This window comes from Catharus ustulatus, chromosome 8 (genome assembly GCF_009819885.2).
Source record: "Catharus ustulatus isolate bCatUst1 chromosome 8, bCatUst1.pri.v2, whole genome shotgun sequence".
Taxonomy (NCBI): Eukaryota; Metazoa; Chordata; class Aves; order Passeriformes; family Turdidae; genus Catharus; species Catharus ustulatus.
Genome location: NC_046228.1, coordinates 29,413,863 through 29,430,690, shown reverse-complemented (window position 1 = coordinate 29,430,690; position 16,828 = coordinate 29,413,863). Strand labels below are relative to the sequence as shown.

At 43.5% G+C, this 16,828-nt stretch overlaps 1 protein-coding gene across 1 annotated transcript in view; it reads left to right on the top strand.

Annotated features, from left to right (window-relative positions):
• The first annotated feature begins 4,428 nt into the window (after window positions 1-4,428).
• Window positions 4,429-16,828, top strand: part of CCDC6 (coiled-coil domain containing 6) — a 48,666-nt gene continuing 36,266 nt past the window's right edge. Inside the window, exon 1 of the mRNA XM_033065536.2 lies at window positions 4,429-4,790. Coding sequence (XP_032921427.1) covers window positions 4,479-4,790 — 312 coding nt within the window. The 5' untranslated portion in view covers window positions 4,429-4,478. The remainder of the gene's footprint in view (window positions 4,791-16,828) is intronic.

Below are 16,828 nucleotides of genomic sequence, written 5' to 3'. Positions count from 1 at the left end.
ACAGGGATACAAAGGCAAAGCCCCAGAGCTGGAGATGCATTAGCTGCTGGTTGGCTACTACACAGCGCATTTTCATAGTCAGATACTCTATCCTACTAAGACACTGCTCTCCTAGTACAGGTTTCTGATTTAATAATTGCAGGTCAGAAAAGCAAAGCAGCATGACATTATTTTCATCTGAATTGCTTGTTAGAAAACGTGTTTTAACTTGCATCAATAAATGCCCGAGTCCACAGTAGTAGCAGCTATTTGGGTTTCTTCTGCTCGTACAAATATTTTTCAAACCACGCTTTCTCCCCTTCTACAGCCTCTCCACATATGTACTCCATTTTTCCCTTTTACTATTCCCTTTTGTACAGGTCACATTCTTTTTAATGCTGCTTCACTTTATTTTCCTAACAGTAGTTTTCATTAATTGCATTTTCCTGCAACTTAGTCTTTCCATTCCCTCTTTCCAACCCCCCACCCCCCTCCCCATTTCGGTCAGGTACTCTGAGTACTATGCAGACTTTTTTTTTCCCTTGGGTTAATTAGCTTTATTTGGCCTTTTCCTCTTCAGTCTATAACTACTGAATATTTTAATGAAATTGTATTCTTATAGAAGGTCTTCCAGCTGATTGATCGACCTCTGGCAATACATTAAGGATTACATTAAATATCTGAACCCTCCTCTATCCCCTCACACCTAGAAATGTATTTTATACAATATTTCTACTGTTAATATGAGTTTATGAAACACTGTTTCTAATTGCCCATTACCTCCTGTAATGATAGTTTCTGTGAATAAATCCCTGTTTTAATATTTCTAATTCTAGATTGGTCTGCTCTTATACTATAAGGATGTTGGTGACATTTTCATATTCTTTATTTCAACAGATACTTTTCCTTTCCCCCTTACAGTTCTGCATTTATTTTTCATGCAATAAAAAGATACTGATGCAGGGAGGGTGGGGACTTTGTCCTGCAGGTGCTATGGTGGTGGCAGGCTGGTTGTGGTGGCTTTTCCTGTGATGCCCAGCTCCTCGCTGCCTGCAGTGGGGACCAGGACCAGTGGCACCTGAGCAACCCTGTCAGTGGCGCAGCCTCTGCTGCACATGTCTTCAAAAAGGGGTTTTGCTAATTTTGCTTATACCACATATTTATACATTTTAATTTGGTTAACATCCTACAGATGTGAAAAGCATGTGATTTTTAATTTTTGGGGGGTCCTAATTAGGATAACATTTTCTCTCCCTGTTTATTTTATTAATTAGGAGTAGTTGGCTGTAATTGTAATTAAATATACAGGTGCTATTTTTTAAATGACTGAAATGCTGTTGCAACAAGAAGGATGCCATCTCAAATCTAAACATCCAGGGCCCTTGAGTTTTCCTCCCACTCCTCCACTGACTCAGTGTTTGTCACTGGGCAAGTAACTTAGCTTCCTACCTCCCTTTCTGGCCTATTGTATGAATTAATTAGATAATGTTTCAGCAAGGCTTTGAACTGGAGAGAGCTACAGAAGTGCCAAGTTATAATTCACTGTTATGAAAGTCAGCATGCTGGCTGGGAGTGAGACCTCTGATGCCAGCCCAGCAGAGAGGGACAGCGAAAGTGGCCGGGGGAAAGCTCCCCTCATGCCTCAAGATCCCTCATCTCTATAGCTGCTGTCTGCACCACTCCAGGAATGCTCTGCTGAAGGCAGCCCCAGCAGTTGCCTGGTGTGATCCCAGGGATGCCGCCCCTAGCTGAGCCAATCCAGCCCAGTTGCTGCGTGGAGGACATTGCCTGCACCTCCCTGTCTGTTTTCAGGCTAATTTTGGTGTCTGAATGAGCAGAGGACATGTCCTCTGGAAAATTATAGTGCTCCAAATCAGCAAAGCACTTAAGATTAACATTGATAGGCCTGAAGAGTGGCTTAAGGTTAAGCACGCCGTGGGGCTTGCTGGGTAAGATTAGCCTGGAGCAGATGTGTGTTTTGCTGATTCAGGCTTTCAAAATATTCAGGCCTTGATTCAGCAAGACACTCAAATGTGAGCAGTCTTGCTGAAAGCACTGGAGATAACTGGCTGATCAAAGCTGGGCAGACGGATGGAGAAAAAACATTAAGGTATAAACCTTAATGCTAGTTTAGAAATTAGTTTGATTTGAGGAGCACATGTGCCTGTACACAGAGGCAAACCGTCTTTCCTCCTTTTGCCTGCGCTGTGGAGGGCGTGCATGAAACAACATTTTCTCATGCCCCAGGGGTGTCCAGCCAGCTTCTCCAATACCAGCAGACCTATCTGAAAGCATTTCTGGTGAAATGCAACTACCTGGTCAAAACAGTGCCCATTATTTTTTGAATTCTATTTTAATCCTTGAAGGTTTTTAGTCCACCCATGTTGACAGAAAGGCTCAGCCTGGGCACAGCTGCAGGATAGAGGAGCTGGCGGCCACCTCAGCTTGTCAGGCTTGTCTGCCCCTGCAGACCCAGGGGTTGCTACAGGGGCATTTTAGGACAGCACTGAGAAGGTCTCATGAGGCCTCATGGATGTTGTCAACTGCTCTGTGCATTTATGGCAGTATCTCTTGAGGACAATGCTCTTATGTGTTGGGAGAAATCCCACCCTAAGTAAGCCCAGAGGTGGGAAATCCAGCTGAGGGGCAGCAGCTGCCAGGGTGGTGCTGAGGATTGCTTGGTGGCTTTATTACATTTTAATGTCATCACCAGGATCAGGATGAAGGTAATGGGATGCAGGAGCGTGCCTCAGTTTCCACAGGGCTGGGTAGGGGACGCAGGACCTTTTCTAGCCTGAAAAGCCCTGAATCGATGCCTCCTGATGGGATTGAGAAAGAGGTGTGGGTCTCTGCTGGTGCTGGATGGGGACTCCCACTTGCCTCTCCCTCCATTCTGAGCCATGTTTGGGGCAGTGTCACTCACCAGGGACAGACATACGGACAGGGATCAGAGGAAACAGCTCCCAAAGCTCAGAACTTCACTGCTTTTCTTGTGATTAAGAAACCAAAAATAAAACGACCTGCACTTCTATTCCCAGGCAGGCGAAAAGAATAATTACTTTACAGAGGTGGAATTCCTTCCTATATTCTAACCATTAAAAGGAGTAAAATTTGAAATTTACTATGGCATGGAACAAAAAGGTAGTGCAGTTAGAATAATGAAATCCTTATTTGCCACTAATGGAAGAATTACTGTTGTTAAAAGACCCCTTCATAAATAATTGAGAAACCAATTATACAGTCTTGGTGACTAATTTATCCAGGAGCAATACAGACCATGTTTTGCCTCGGAATGCATGGCACATGTTCTCTGCTATAGCTCGCTGCTGCTCTGCAAAGAAATAGTAAAAAAAAAGAAAACGGAACAAGGAGGAAAGAAACGAATGCATCTACTAATCAGGAAATACATAATCAGTAATGTGAGATGAGTGTCCATATATGTTAATTGAAAGCAGCTTTGCTGATGTGTGGAGGGCTGAATTACCATGTTGGTCTGTGTGCCGTGAGGGGAGGCAGGGCTGGCACCTCCCCAGAGCCCGGGCCCTCGGCGGTCCCTGCTTCTGCTGGTGGTGCCAACCCTGAGGGGCTGCAGGCTGCCCGGCGAAGGGCCTGGGCTGGGGGCACCCCAACGCCGTTTTAGCGCAGAAATTCTTAAACAAAACAAGGTTTGGGGCTGTTTGGGTGGCGTGTAGCGAACGCCCGGGCTCCCCCACAGCGCTGTCGGGCGAGCCCGGGGCTGCCCCGCACGGGTTTTGCGATACGATGAGAGAACCCCGCAAGCGGGCTGTGCCGGTGTGCGACAGATCCCCCGGGCGCATCCCGGCACCGGCTTCGGTGTGGGACAGACACCCTCCCGGCACATCCCGGTGTGTGACAGATCCCCCGGGAGCATCCCGGCACCGGCTTCCGTGTGGGACAGACACCCTCCCGGCACATCCCGGTGTGTGACAGATCCCCCGGGCACATCCCGGCACCGGCTTCCGTGTGGGACAGACACCCTCCCGGCACATCCCGGTCCCAGTGCGCCCTGGACCCCAGCTGCCGGCTTATCCCGGCCCCGAGGTGTCCCGGATCCCAGCTCCCGGCTTATCCCGGCCCCGAGGTGTCCCGGATCCCAGCTCCCGGCTTATCCCGGTCCCGGGGTGTCCCGGATCCCAGCTCCCGGCACATCCCGGTCCCGCTGTGTCCCGGATCCCAGCTCCCGGCACATCCCGGGGTGTCCCGGATCCCAGCTCCCGGCACATCCCGGTCCCGGGGTGTCCCGGATCCCGGCTCCCGGCACATCCCGGTCCCGGGGTGTCCCGGATCCCGGCTCCCGGCACATCCCGGACCCGCGGTGTCCCGGATCCCGGCTCCCGGCACATCCCTGTCCCGGCTGACGCGGTGCCGGCCGGGCCGCCAGGCGGCGCTGTGGGCGGGCGCGCGGCCCGTCTCGGCGCCGGCGCGCGGCGGGCGCCGCCCCCTGCTCGGGCGGCGGCGGCGGCGGCGCGCGCGGGGCGATGGCGGACAGCGCCAGCGAGAGCGACACCGACGGCGGCGGCGGCAGCGGCGGCACCGCGGGGCCGCTGTCGGGGGGCGGCCCGGGCGCGGGGCCCGGCTGCGGCGCGGCGGGCGGCAGCGGCGGCTCCTCGGGGGGCGGCAAGGCGGGCGGGATCGTGATCTCGCCGTTCCGGCTGGAGGAGCTGACGAACCGCCTGGCCTCGCTGCAGCAGGAGAACAAGGTGCTGAAGATCGAGCTGGAAACCTACAAGCTCAAGTGCAAGGCGCTGCAGGAGGAGAACCGCGACCTGCGCAAGGCCAGCGTCACCATCGTGAGTGCGGGCGGCGCCGCGCCGGGCCCGGCGGGCGGAGAGCGGGGGTGTCCCCGTCGCGGGGTGTCCGCGCAGGGCGGGCCCGGCCCCGGCCGCGGCCTCCCCGCCGCCCCCCGCGGCTGCCTCCCGGCTCGCCGGTACGCGGCACTTCGGGCGGGCCCGGCTGTCACCGCGGCCCGGCCTGGGGTGCAGGGGACGCGCTGAGGTGGGGTCACCCCGCGCCCTTCGCGCCCCCTCCGGCACCGGGAGGGCACCGGCAGCGGAACCGGCGAGGAGCCGAGGCGGTTCCCCCGGCCGGACCCGCGTGGCCGCCCGGCTCCCCGCGGGGAGCGGCCCCGCCGGCCCGCCCTGCCCGGTGTCCGAGCGGCGGCAGCTCGGGGAGGGGCCGGGCGGGGGAAGAACGATGCTCGGTGTTCCCCTGAAGTTTCTCAAAGTAGAGATTTCCTTGGAGTTTAAGTAATCTGCGGGGATTACAGATTATCTCTTCAGCCGTCACCTCTTCAGCCACTGTGCAGAAGGGGCGAGCTGCAGGAATAGCGTCTTGGTCATGAGGAAGTGTCTGATTTGCTTGTAATATTTTGTTAGCTGCGCTATTTCAAGTTGTTTGAAAACTCATTTAAATAAGACTCTTAAAAATAACGCGAGTAGAGCAGCACCCTGTCCCGGCGAGAGCTCATCTCCTGATTTCTGCGCACTGTGAGGCTAATTTGGAGTTTAACACCATTTTATGTGGTGCTGTTAGGCAGGAATCCTCAGTAAAGTGCATATCAAAATACTTCGGAACTATTGTTCTGTTCTTCTGTATGAGTTTGGGAGCTAGGACTTTAAATTTGAGGGATTTCTGCTAATTCAGTGGCTAAAGGGATTGTTTAGGCATTGTAATGGTCATGGCCTTCCTGCAGAGTAGGTAACTTGCTAAAGACTAGTTAAAGGTAACTGTTCCGAACATCCTTGCCAGTGCAGGTGGAGATGTTTTAGGAGAGACCTATCTCACCTGCATGTATGCCCTCTCGTCTGATTTTTCACAGGGCATGCTTCACTATGAATGTAATGTCTGTTTTATTGATACTGAGCTTTTCCATTGTCCATACATCTAGCCAAGAAATGGGGCTTGCCTAGGCATACCTCTCATCTGCTCCTAGTAGTAAGCATTTAGTGTCTAGCAGGATGTGGGCCGGAAGAGAGCATGAAATACAATACAGAAGTAATTTATTCAAGGATGACAAATATAGTGCTAGTCGGGGAAATGTGTGCTTTGTTAATACTTTACTAGAAGAGAATGTGCCTTAATTAGGTAGCAGCAGAGTGCGTTCTAATGTTGAAAGGGGCTAAGGCGCCTTGTCAGTCAGACATTTTCTCTCTGCCTATTAGAAAGACACAGCATCTTTCTGAACCCCTGGTAGGTGTATCGTTTGTAAACAACTTGGGAAAAATTCTTGTGTGCATTAAAGTTCTGGCATTGTCTTTAGCGACTGATCATCTTACATTTTCATCAGGTTTTAATTTCTAAAATGGAGGTATTTTCCTTAAATTTGAAGCTCTGTCTGTTTTTGACATCTTGGATGAAGAGGAGAGATGTTAGAGTTTAATGGCAACCTGTAGGCTGTCTGGAAAACCGACATCTTTAGCTGATGCTGTGGCTTTGGTATGCTAAACTGTGTGTACAACTGAGTAAACCACTTCTAATTCAGCAAGCACTGAAGTAATGAATGCAAAACAACTTTTTTTCAGGCCACTGAGACCTTGTGCTGTGGTTTACACAGTCCATAATGTAAACACATTTGCAGTCTGAATACTTTGTTGTGTGGCTCTAGTATGCAGGTGACTGGAGATGAACTTTATTGGAATGTTGAAATATGTATAATTGCATGTAAAAGTCATAGGAATAGAAAATTTTCTGGTTGTCTCCACTGTGATTCTAAACCTTTGTCAATTGGCTCCTCTACCCTTAAGCTCCAGCTCCTCACAGTGTTGCTGTGCTGACAGTCAGGCGCTGTGTATCTTTCCTGTTGTGGGCATTGTAATGACACAAATCAGCTTTGATTTTTATCAAGTGTTGAGGACAAGCTGTGAAGCACAAATGGAACTGGCAGGTAGCCAAAATAGCAGGTGAATGACTAAACCTGTGTGCTGTAGGTGAAGGTGACTCCTTGAACCACACAGCTCTTCATCTGCCAGCATTTCACTGAACCTGTTTGAGCTTTTTTTTTTGCAAGGCCACAGAGTATCTTTGCATTCTGCAACTCCCACCATTGTCTGTAATGATTTTGAATATTTTCCTTTTAAGGTTTGCCAGTTGAAAGGTGATGGTCTTCCACCTTCCTCTTGTGTGTGCTGGTGTAAGTGTTAATATGACATCTCTTTGTGTTTGCAATATTGTTGGTGTCAGTGTGGATATAGTCAGTTTAGGAATTACCTAAATTTCTTGCCACATAGGATCTTACTGTTCTCTTTGTAGTTAACCCTAGTGTCATAGTGTTGAAAATAAAGTGTTAATGAAGCGTACATTAAGTAGTTGCACTTGGAAAACTGACTGAGAAAAGGGGTTTTCTTGGCAGGCTTATATGCTCGCTAACTTTGTATGTACTCTTGTCTAAAACATGTGAAAACAAATGCTTTCAAGCTGAAATTGGTAAAACCAGCTTGGACTAAGTGTACACCCAAAAATATGTGCGAGCTGTACTCCTTCCCATAGTCTGAAATGCAAATGAAGTTATGCTGCTGTTCACGTGCAAGACTGTGAAAGTAAGTAAATATATATAATAACTTTATCACACCTGCTGTTATTGCTAATGAATGGTGAGAGAGGGAGCAAAGCAGGGAGAAAGCTGGGGATATTTCAGGTGTTCTCTGGCAGTGCTAGAGCATTACATCAGAAGATGCAGTTTTAGATCAGATTTTAAGAAGAAATGACTAAGATCACTTGAGCCATTTGCAGAGGGTTAATTTATATGTATTTAGCAATCTCAGTTGTATGATCTCATGGTGTATTTCTGCAAGGTCTTTTTTAGGAAATGGAACGGCTGGTGCCTAGGTTGGGAAAAAACAGGCGCCTGAAGATCTGAGATGCTGTGTGTTTGAGATGAGAAGTAGTGAGTTTTGATTATAGTGCTGCACTACCAGAAGTGGATTTCCCTAATTTTTTTGGTGAAAAAGGTCTGCCGAAGAGATGTCATATTTAATGGACTAAGCCTAACAACTTGTCTCCTTAAGTAAGAGTACTGTCAAACCTGGGTGGTGGGGTGACTGCTTTTCAAAAGAATGAATTACTGCGTGTAACAAAAACTGTAATACTTCAGTTGAGTGTAGGTATGTCTTGGTCAGGAAGTTTCTTTTGAAGTTGGTAGAATTTGGATTTTTAGCTCTTTTTTTTTAATACTCTTCAGTATTTAAAGTAACCAAGCCATCCTATTTTAGTGAAAGCCATGTAACCTTTAGATGATAGTGGAAGCATTTTGGTTTTCTTTGTTATTGTTTGGAACTGACGGGCCTCATACGAACGGAATGCTTCTGAGAACAAGAAGAGTTTTAGTCCCTGGCTGCTACATACTTTCTCTAGGATGTTAGATTTGGTAATTTAACTCATGTAAATTGGCCTACTATAGTCAGACATCTTCTGTGGAATTAAAAAATTAAAATATAATAAGGCTTATTCTGTTACTTAGTTTTTTTAACTGAGGTGAAGATAAGAGTATTTAAGAAGCATTAATTAAAAAAATTTCCCTCTCCAAAATCCTGATGTAGCAGTTTTAATGCATTCTAACATTTTACAAGAACATTTCTCTTTAATTTTTCCCTAATTTTGCTTTGTAGGGACGAGAAATATCCTAGAAATCCTTACTTGTGGTACTGTGTGGATCCCCAGTAGAATCATCAATTCAGATGAGCCAGTCTGATCCAAAGTGCTGATGGCATATGCTGGCTTTTGTGAGCTTGCCATGAGTTATCACTGTCTGGTAGTGCCTGCTTGCAGCACTTGCTGCCAGGGAACACTGGGACATGGGACTGCTGCAGGTTGGGAGAGGCAATATTTTACTGTGAGACCTCTGCTACCCTTGTTTCTGTAGCTAAACCTGCACTCTGCACCTTGGCTTCCAGCTTAACTCTTCTCATTCCCTGAGTGCTGGCAGAGGGCAGTTTCATTTCCTGGCTTTTCGGCCTCCTCTGTGATTCTGTAGAGCTGTGTGAACAGCCTCCCACCTGTTGGGAGGAACAATAGAAAAAAAAGTCTTAGTCAGCTCCTATTTCCTCACCCCCTACTTAAATCCTGAAGAAAGTTGTTACTTTCAATAACAACCATCTCCTGAAAGCAAACAGGCTTTCTGGGGATCGCAGATCAGAAAAATCCTGTGTGCTGTTGTGACCTGTTGCAGTTTTCCCAGTAACAAACAGATTTGGATGCTGGAAATAATTACAATTTTGCATTTTGTTCTCAATGAAGTGTTCAGAGGGATTTGAGTGTGTGCATGAGATGTGCTGTTGTGGGTCTTCATGGAAGATGTCAGCCTCAACACATAGTTTGGGGAAATGAATGGGTGTGCCGTATTGCCAAAAATCTCCTGCAAAAATGCTTTTTTCTTTTCTGGAGTTTGCACCAGAATTTCAAGACGGAACACCTGTTCCAGTACAGAATATGTCTATTAATAGTAGAAGAAAAAGGGCAGGGTAGTCTGTCTGAACTGAAATAGGAACCTTTAAAAAGTGCTGATAAGGGCATGGGGATTAGTAAAAAAAATCAATTAGTAGCACAGAAAGGTAAAAAGCAAACCAAGAAAGCAAAAAATATTAATATTTTACAAAATGTATCTGTGCATCTGTTATTTACTCTTGATTTTAAAGTAGGCCTTGCTTGTGTGAAAAATACTGTCAATTCTGTGCTGTCTTTTGTAGGTGTAAGAAACCTGCTTAGAGCTTTTGTATCCTGCTGTGTCACTTATCACTCTAGTTTGCATCTGGACTAAGCTGAAAGTAGCTAAAAAATAACTTATTTTAGAGGTGCTTCGCTTTCCTGCTCTTTAGAGTAAAGACAACATCATTACTAAGATTATGAAATTTGTGCACCATGAAAGTCCATCTGAAATTTTTCAGGCACTTTTTTTCTAAGAGTAGGCATTTAGGAAATTACTGTCTCATATTTCAGTTTCACATTTGCCTCAGATTCTCAAGAAGTTTCTGTTGAACTTCTACAAATATCTGTAAAGGAAAAAGGAAGTTTAGTAGGGCCTTTGGTGTTAGCTGCCTTGGCCCTTAGGGTAGCATGGTCAGGGCAGTGCTGCTTTTGTTGCATGGCTGGTGAGCCAGTAGTTGAAGGTGTAGTAGCATGTGCTTCCCTTTGGTAGTTACACACAGCCAGTGACATATCCAATTCCCAGAGAAAAACATCATCCACGTGCTATTAACAGAATGTCACCCGCATCTGTTGTAGGCCTTCCTGAACGCTGTTTAAAATATAAACAGAAAAAGTCAATGTTTCTGAACTTAATTCAAATATTAATCAAGAGGAATGCTAGTACTTTCAGGGAGTTTGAGGCTTCATCATCTACTTTAATTTTTGTCACATGGTTTTGTGAGTTGTTCCCACACTAAACCTTGAAATGCCTTTGGGAGGGGTATCCAGTTTTAATTTGAAGATTCTTGAAGTTGAAGAATCACTGTGTTTGGAAAAGCTTTGGTGTCCTGCCTCCTGTTCTTCACATCAATTTCATCAAGGCTGAGCTGTTGGTTCCTGCTGTGCCTTTTGGCTGGGTTAATGAGTATTCTGGATCCTCTGCTTTCTCCTCATGAAGATACAAGCTGTAACAGGCAACTTTAGTTTACACTGACAAACTAAACTAAGCTCTCAGGCTTTGAGATGCTGCTGAAATCCAAAGTGTTGAATTAGTATGATGCACTGGTCTAGCTTAAACATCCTTTCCTGCTTCAGATTTGCACAAATGTTTAGGACAGCTTAATTTGGAACTTTACTTATTTTATATATTTTTTTCATCCAGTGTAATCAGTTGTCTTTAGTGAGCTTGCTGCTGTGTGCTTTGGCTAATTTGGCAGAAATACAGTTGCACGCTTGTGCCTTGTTCAGGTCTGATTTGTACTGGGTTGTCCAGTAGCACTTCATTTGGTGCATAGAATTAATTAATTGCGCAGGGAATATTTTAAACAACATCCTGCTTAGTGCATGTTGGTGAAATGGAATTTCCCACTGATGAGTGTTTTGAGGTCGGTGAGCCACTTTGGAAATCCTGGTGTATACTTTACAACCATTTTAAAATAACATTTGGCACATATTACTAAATGAAAAACTCACATATAGATGCCTTATACACACCCTGCACCGTTGTGGTTATCTTTATTACAAATAGTCCTTGGCTGAAAGATGAATCTTTGTTTATCTGCCACAACTTGTTCTCTATAAAACCATGCTGAATGACCTGTTTAATATTTCTGTCCTTTATACAGTAAATTAGTTTGTTTGCAGTATTGCCATTGGGTTGATACCAAACTCTGATAACCACCTAGTTTTACTTGCCTTTAAATATTATTCAACAACTGTACTTTTTATCAGTTACTTTATGTGACGTTCCCTTATTTAATAATGGTGGAATGTCTTCAATCAGTAGGCATACTGGTATATTGCTCAGAATTACTTTGGGGATGAAAGTGAAATAAGAACTGAAATTGTAGAGTACTTTTGGGAATTTTTAATAAGGCAAAGTTCTTGGTATTTCTGTGGGCTTGCTATTCTGCATGGAAAGTAATTTTGCTTCTTAAATGAACTTTCTTATTGAGTTTGTGTTGTGAAATCTGTGTTCGTAATCAGCTTTTATTTTAAGAATGCTCTTTATTGTCAGGTTTGAACATTTACTGAGACTAAGGGCTATTCTTTCTTGGTATATCTCCAGTGACTTAAAAGCATTTGAAGGAGAGGTTGTTTTGGTGTTTTTTTCTGCATTTTACACCTAACGAATGGTTTGCTTTCAATTGAAGAAAAAGTAGCCATATATGCTCCTGCTGTATATCTACCAGATATTTTTAACCTTCTTTTTAGTCACTTGCCCAAATGACTATTGAGTTTTGCATTATTCACATCAGCTGATTTAGTAATCAGTATTGAGGTTTTTGGTGCTTCTAGTGCTGTTGCTGATCCCAGTATTAGAAAGCTAGTATAGACAAGATTTTGGAATAGTTTTCAAATCCTTGATGTTCTGTACTTCATTTTAGTTGTGGTTTTGACTTTAATGGAGTTAGAATTTTAATACTGATTTCAAAGGATGACGGAAAATTATTTCACTTTTTTAAACTCTTTCTTTTTCCAGGGTAGGTACGTGGTCATGTGGTCATCTGTACTTTTCTTGCAGTTGTTAATTTTGTTTGCTTGTTCTTACTGCTTATTTCCTCCTACTGCTGATACTGACTTTAATGTTGAAGCTGTTGTTTTCCAAGTTCTTGGGTTTAAGTGTTAGTATACATAGGATGTATTTTCAGCTACAGTTTCTCAGTGCTAAAGTTCCTTGTAGTAATTGAGCAAATAATACTGATCTGTGGTGAGCAAGGTTATGCATCTGCTGGAGACTTCACAGAAGGTTTTCTTTCACTACAGATCATGAAGCATGCTTGGGTGGGATTCCAGATGGGGACTGGAAGCACTGGAAGCCATTGAAATGGTGACACTCTGGCAGGTGCCGCAAGATGATCAGGCAGCTGGACTTATGGGGTGCTGCAGGAGAATGGAATGCCAGTGTCTCACAAACAGACCTTGAAGTGTGATTGAAATGAGACAGTGCTATCCTTCACAGGAATGAAAATTGTCAGCAGTAGACATCTGATGTATCCCAGCATAGTCTTTGTAAAAACAGTGAGAGAAACAGTTGCTTTGCTGCTCTTTTTTTGGGCTGGGATGGGAGGGGGTAGGAGGAAGTTGCTGAATTTAGCAGGAGAGCAAGAGGTGAATCCTTTCTGTCTTCCTCTTAAAAAAAAAAACAAACCACAAAATGAAGGAGGAGAATAAACTCAAAATGTACAAATTGAATTATGCACAGGATTTGAGATTCAAATAGAATGAATGGAAAAGAGGCAGACAGACACAGTGTCTAAAAGAGAGGCAAAAAATACAATATAAAGCAAGCTTCCCTGGATGTGTAACAGAAAGCATTCTTGTGATGTCTTGCTTCCAATGCAGCTGCCTGGGGGTGTCTAGAAGGGATCATCTCCAGTTCTTCTTCAGTCAGGTCCTTCTGTCTGACTGAAGATGTGTCTTGACCTTTAATTAGGTATTCTGTTAGTGTCCTGTTTCAGTATATGGAATGGAAAACAAAGTAAAAATGACAAGACAGTTGAGGTGAAGTGTTCCAGAGTAAAAATGTGTCTTAAGTGGGGAACTCCAGATTATGGATGTGAAGGTTTCTGTGAGGTGCAAGGGTTACTTGATAAAAGCTGAAGCAATTTTTACAGAAATACTGAAGCTTCTAATACTGAAGCTTCTGAAGTTTCTAATCCTGGCACTTGAGTAGTAATTATTTCAAGTATTCAGGTAAAATATTGGCATTGTAGGCTAATTGGTGCCTATAGGGACAATCCTTTCAGCTACTGAGAGTCCTCTATCCCTTCGTGCATTCCCTTGGAACAGTTTTTTTCTTGAAAAAGAAGTATTTCCTCAGCTGATATTCTAACTGATGGAGAAGCTCTTTGGATAAGGCTTCTCTTCCTCTCTCAGCTCTGAATTTTACTTAATTTGAAAATTCTAATATTACACACAATCTGGTCTCAGTTTGGGGAGGGCTTAGTGAGGTGGATGAGCATCTGTTCAGCCCTGCTGTAGATGGAAACAGCCTAGCAGTGTTTCAGCTGTCTGTAAAGTTTTGTCAGATGCTTTTAATTCTTTAAACTGCCTAAAAGGTGATGCTTCTGCTTATTACTGTAAAGCTAAGACCTTTTTAGTTCACTTGGTGGTGGTGGTGCTAATCATACTTAAAACTCCTACCACATATATAAATAATCCCACAATGATATGCTTTGGTCCTGAGTGAAAGCATAAATGTTTCTTAGCAAGTCAGAGATGATAAAACCCAGCAATGTTTAGGGTGTTAAAATATGAAGTTATGCTTTTTTCTTTAACTTGCAGTTTAATTTCTACTTTCACCAGGTGGTGGGATTTCCACTTGGTTTTACTTCATTTTCAAATAAACAACAAAAGCCACTATTATGAAATTTGCAAAATGTGGGGTTTTAACCACCACTTTTGCAAGAGCTTTAAAAGGTATGTGTTTTTCACATCTGTTAAAAATGAACAGTAGACATTTTGTCGTGGCTAGTGTTGCCAGGAGTTATTAGCTAAGCAAAACCTCTGTCCTCACAGACCCTGGAATCCTGGTTGGGTCAAGAAGAGGGACACTACCAAAGTCTGTTTCAGTGAAGTGTAATTCTGAAATACCCAGATCTGAAAATCTAGATCTGCAAAAAATCCCTTTTCTCTGAATATTGGTATATGTAACTGGAACGTCCTTGCTCTGTGAATGGAAAGGTGGGTAGGCATTTCCTAGAACTTCCTCTGTGTTAGATCTACTTCTGCAGTTCTGTATGGGATGAATATTCAACCCCACGTCCTGCAAATGTCTGTTTGTGGGGGCCAGAGACAGAGAATACAAAGGCAAAGGATGTATTTTTTCATATTCCTCTTGATATTTTTGTACTACATTGATAAACTTGTTTCTTGCCTTGAAAACCTTGAAAATCCAAAGAGATTGCTCTTTGGAATACTGTTGTAGTTACTGTAAGGTATCCAAACTGTAGGGAAGGAAAAAAAAAGCCAACAAAAAACTACTCACTGACTCCTAGGAGGGGTAAGTAGAAGCATTTCTTTTTCTGTAATGGAGCTTAAGCTAATGTCCCTTAACAGTGAGTTGGACAGTGTTGTGTTCACTTTGTGAATATGTTAGTTTGGTTTAGGAAAAGGTATGATTATAATTAATAACAAGTTTCATCTCCAGCTCTTGTTAATCACTGTGAAAGTGTTTCTCTGGAAAGTCAGTGTGTGTAAGAGGAAACTGGGGGAAATTTTAACCCTCTTAAGAGGTTATTTGTGTTGAGTGGCTAAGAACACCTGCTACTGTGGGCAAAAACATTTTTATCCCTAATGATTGCCTAAGCTGTATTTAAATTTGTCATATAAAACCACCAAACAAAAACCCAACAACAAATCCCATTTCCTGCCTCTCCACTACCAAATAAAAAGGGTTTAAGAGTTTTAAAGAAAATTAAGAAATTACATGGTGAGCACCTATAGTTTGAAAACCCCATAAATGGATCTTTATCTGGTAGTCTTTATCCCTAGTTTTAAAAGACTTAAAGGAGGATGGATTGCTTGATGTAGATGTAACAGAGGTTATGCACACTTTAAACAAGGATCTACAAATGCTGAAAGCCACTTTCACCTAGAAGTGAATAATGATGAATACCCAGGTAGCTGGTGCTCAGGACCCAGCTGAAGTGAGAAAATTTGCAGTCTTCTGCTTGGGAATAGGGACAGCTGCTGCTAATACCCGTGGTATGCTGGTGCCACTGCATGGCACATGCCATGCAGCAGTGGTCTGACACCTGGTGCCTCGAAAAACTGGGTATAACAGAGTTACATTTCAACTCTTATGTAGTCTGATGAAGAAAAACATGTTTTTCATATTTACATGCTTGCACTGAGTTACCCGGACTACATGAAATAAAGTAGGATTTTCGTGAAGGTTATTTGCAGGGGTGACTTTTAAATCTCTGGTCACTGCTTTTGTTTGTGCCCTTTTGCCTTTGAGTAGAGAAACAGTTGTGGTTTTAGAGCTACTTGTAACAGGAGTTTGCTGTGGTTGCATTTTGAGCAGAAGTTTGATATTTTAGAACATAACTCAGTGCCTGTTAGCACCCACATACCTCTGATCAGAAGCTGGGTATTAAGTTAGTCACCTAATGGTCTACTCGTGTTCTGCTAAATGTTTTGCTGTTCCTGCTCTGAAATTTTGGGAGTGTGCAGTTTTGAGTTTCCTAATTGGTCAGTTCAGCAAAGTGAACTAGTTAATGTGTGGTTACATTGAAGGTAACTGTTGATTTATCAGTGGGCAGAAAATAGATCAAAAACATTTAAAATACGTTAATTAAAGAGGTGTTTATGCATTGGACATCTGATATCAGAATAATTTGTACTGAGGTGCTACATTACTTGTAGGTTCTAGTACTGATAGTGGTGTTGCTTAGAATTAAGTTGTTATTAGTTTCTAAGTAGCATAACAACCAGATTTCATTAAATTTGAACACTGTAGATGCAGTTTGAACAAACCACATTTTAAAATGGATGGTTGTTCTAATGATCACAAGGCAGTGGAAAATTATCAACACACACCACCTCCAACAAAGTAGTATATGCTATGAGATTTGCTATGAGCAATATGATCTTTTTTCTATCTTTCGCTTTGTGAAGTCTGTGCATTTGAAAATTCAGATAAACTGAACATAAAACTACAAATCCTGTTATGTGTACATGTGCATCTTTTTGATGTTTTTCAGCATTTTTTATATTGAGGCTGAGCAAAAGCCAAACCTGTTCCACGTGCTTCTGTTTTCCATTTGTTTTACACTATTGATTAACTAGCAAACTATTTCCAGTACAAAAAATCCAGTAGTAAAACAGCAGTGCAACTAGAAGTCAAAGAGTAAAGCAAAAATTTCTTTCTAGTAGTCATCAGTAAAGGGTCAGTAGAGAGAGATATTTCAGACTTTGGTTCAGAGTTTGATATGACAGTGTAGCTGTATTTTCCATATTGCCTGTCTTTGTCAATTTAAATATTCAACTGGGTACAAACTAGCAAAGATGGGGAAGTCCCTGCAAAACTCATCATCCTTCTGGAGATGTGTTTTCAAAGCATTGTGCTGGGAAGGCTCCCTTGCCTGTACTGGGCTGATGGGGGAGTTGTCTCACAGGGCCCCATTCTTGGTGCCTTCCCAGACATGTTTGCATGTGCTGTCATTACAGCCGTTCTGAGGAAGATTAATGTGCATTTTGAAGC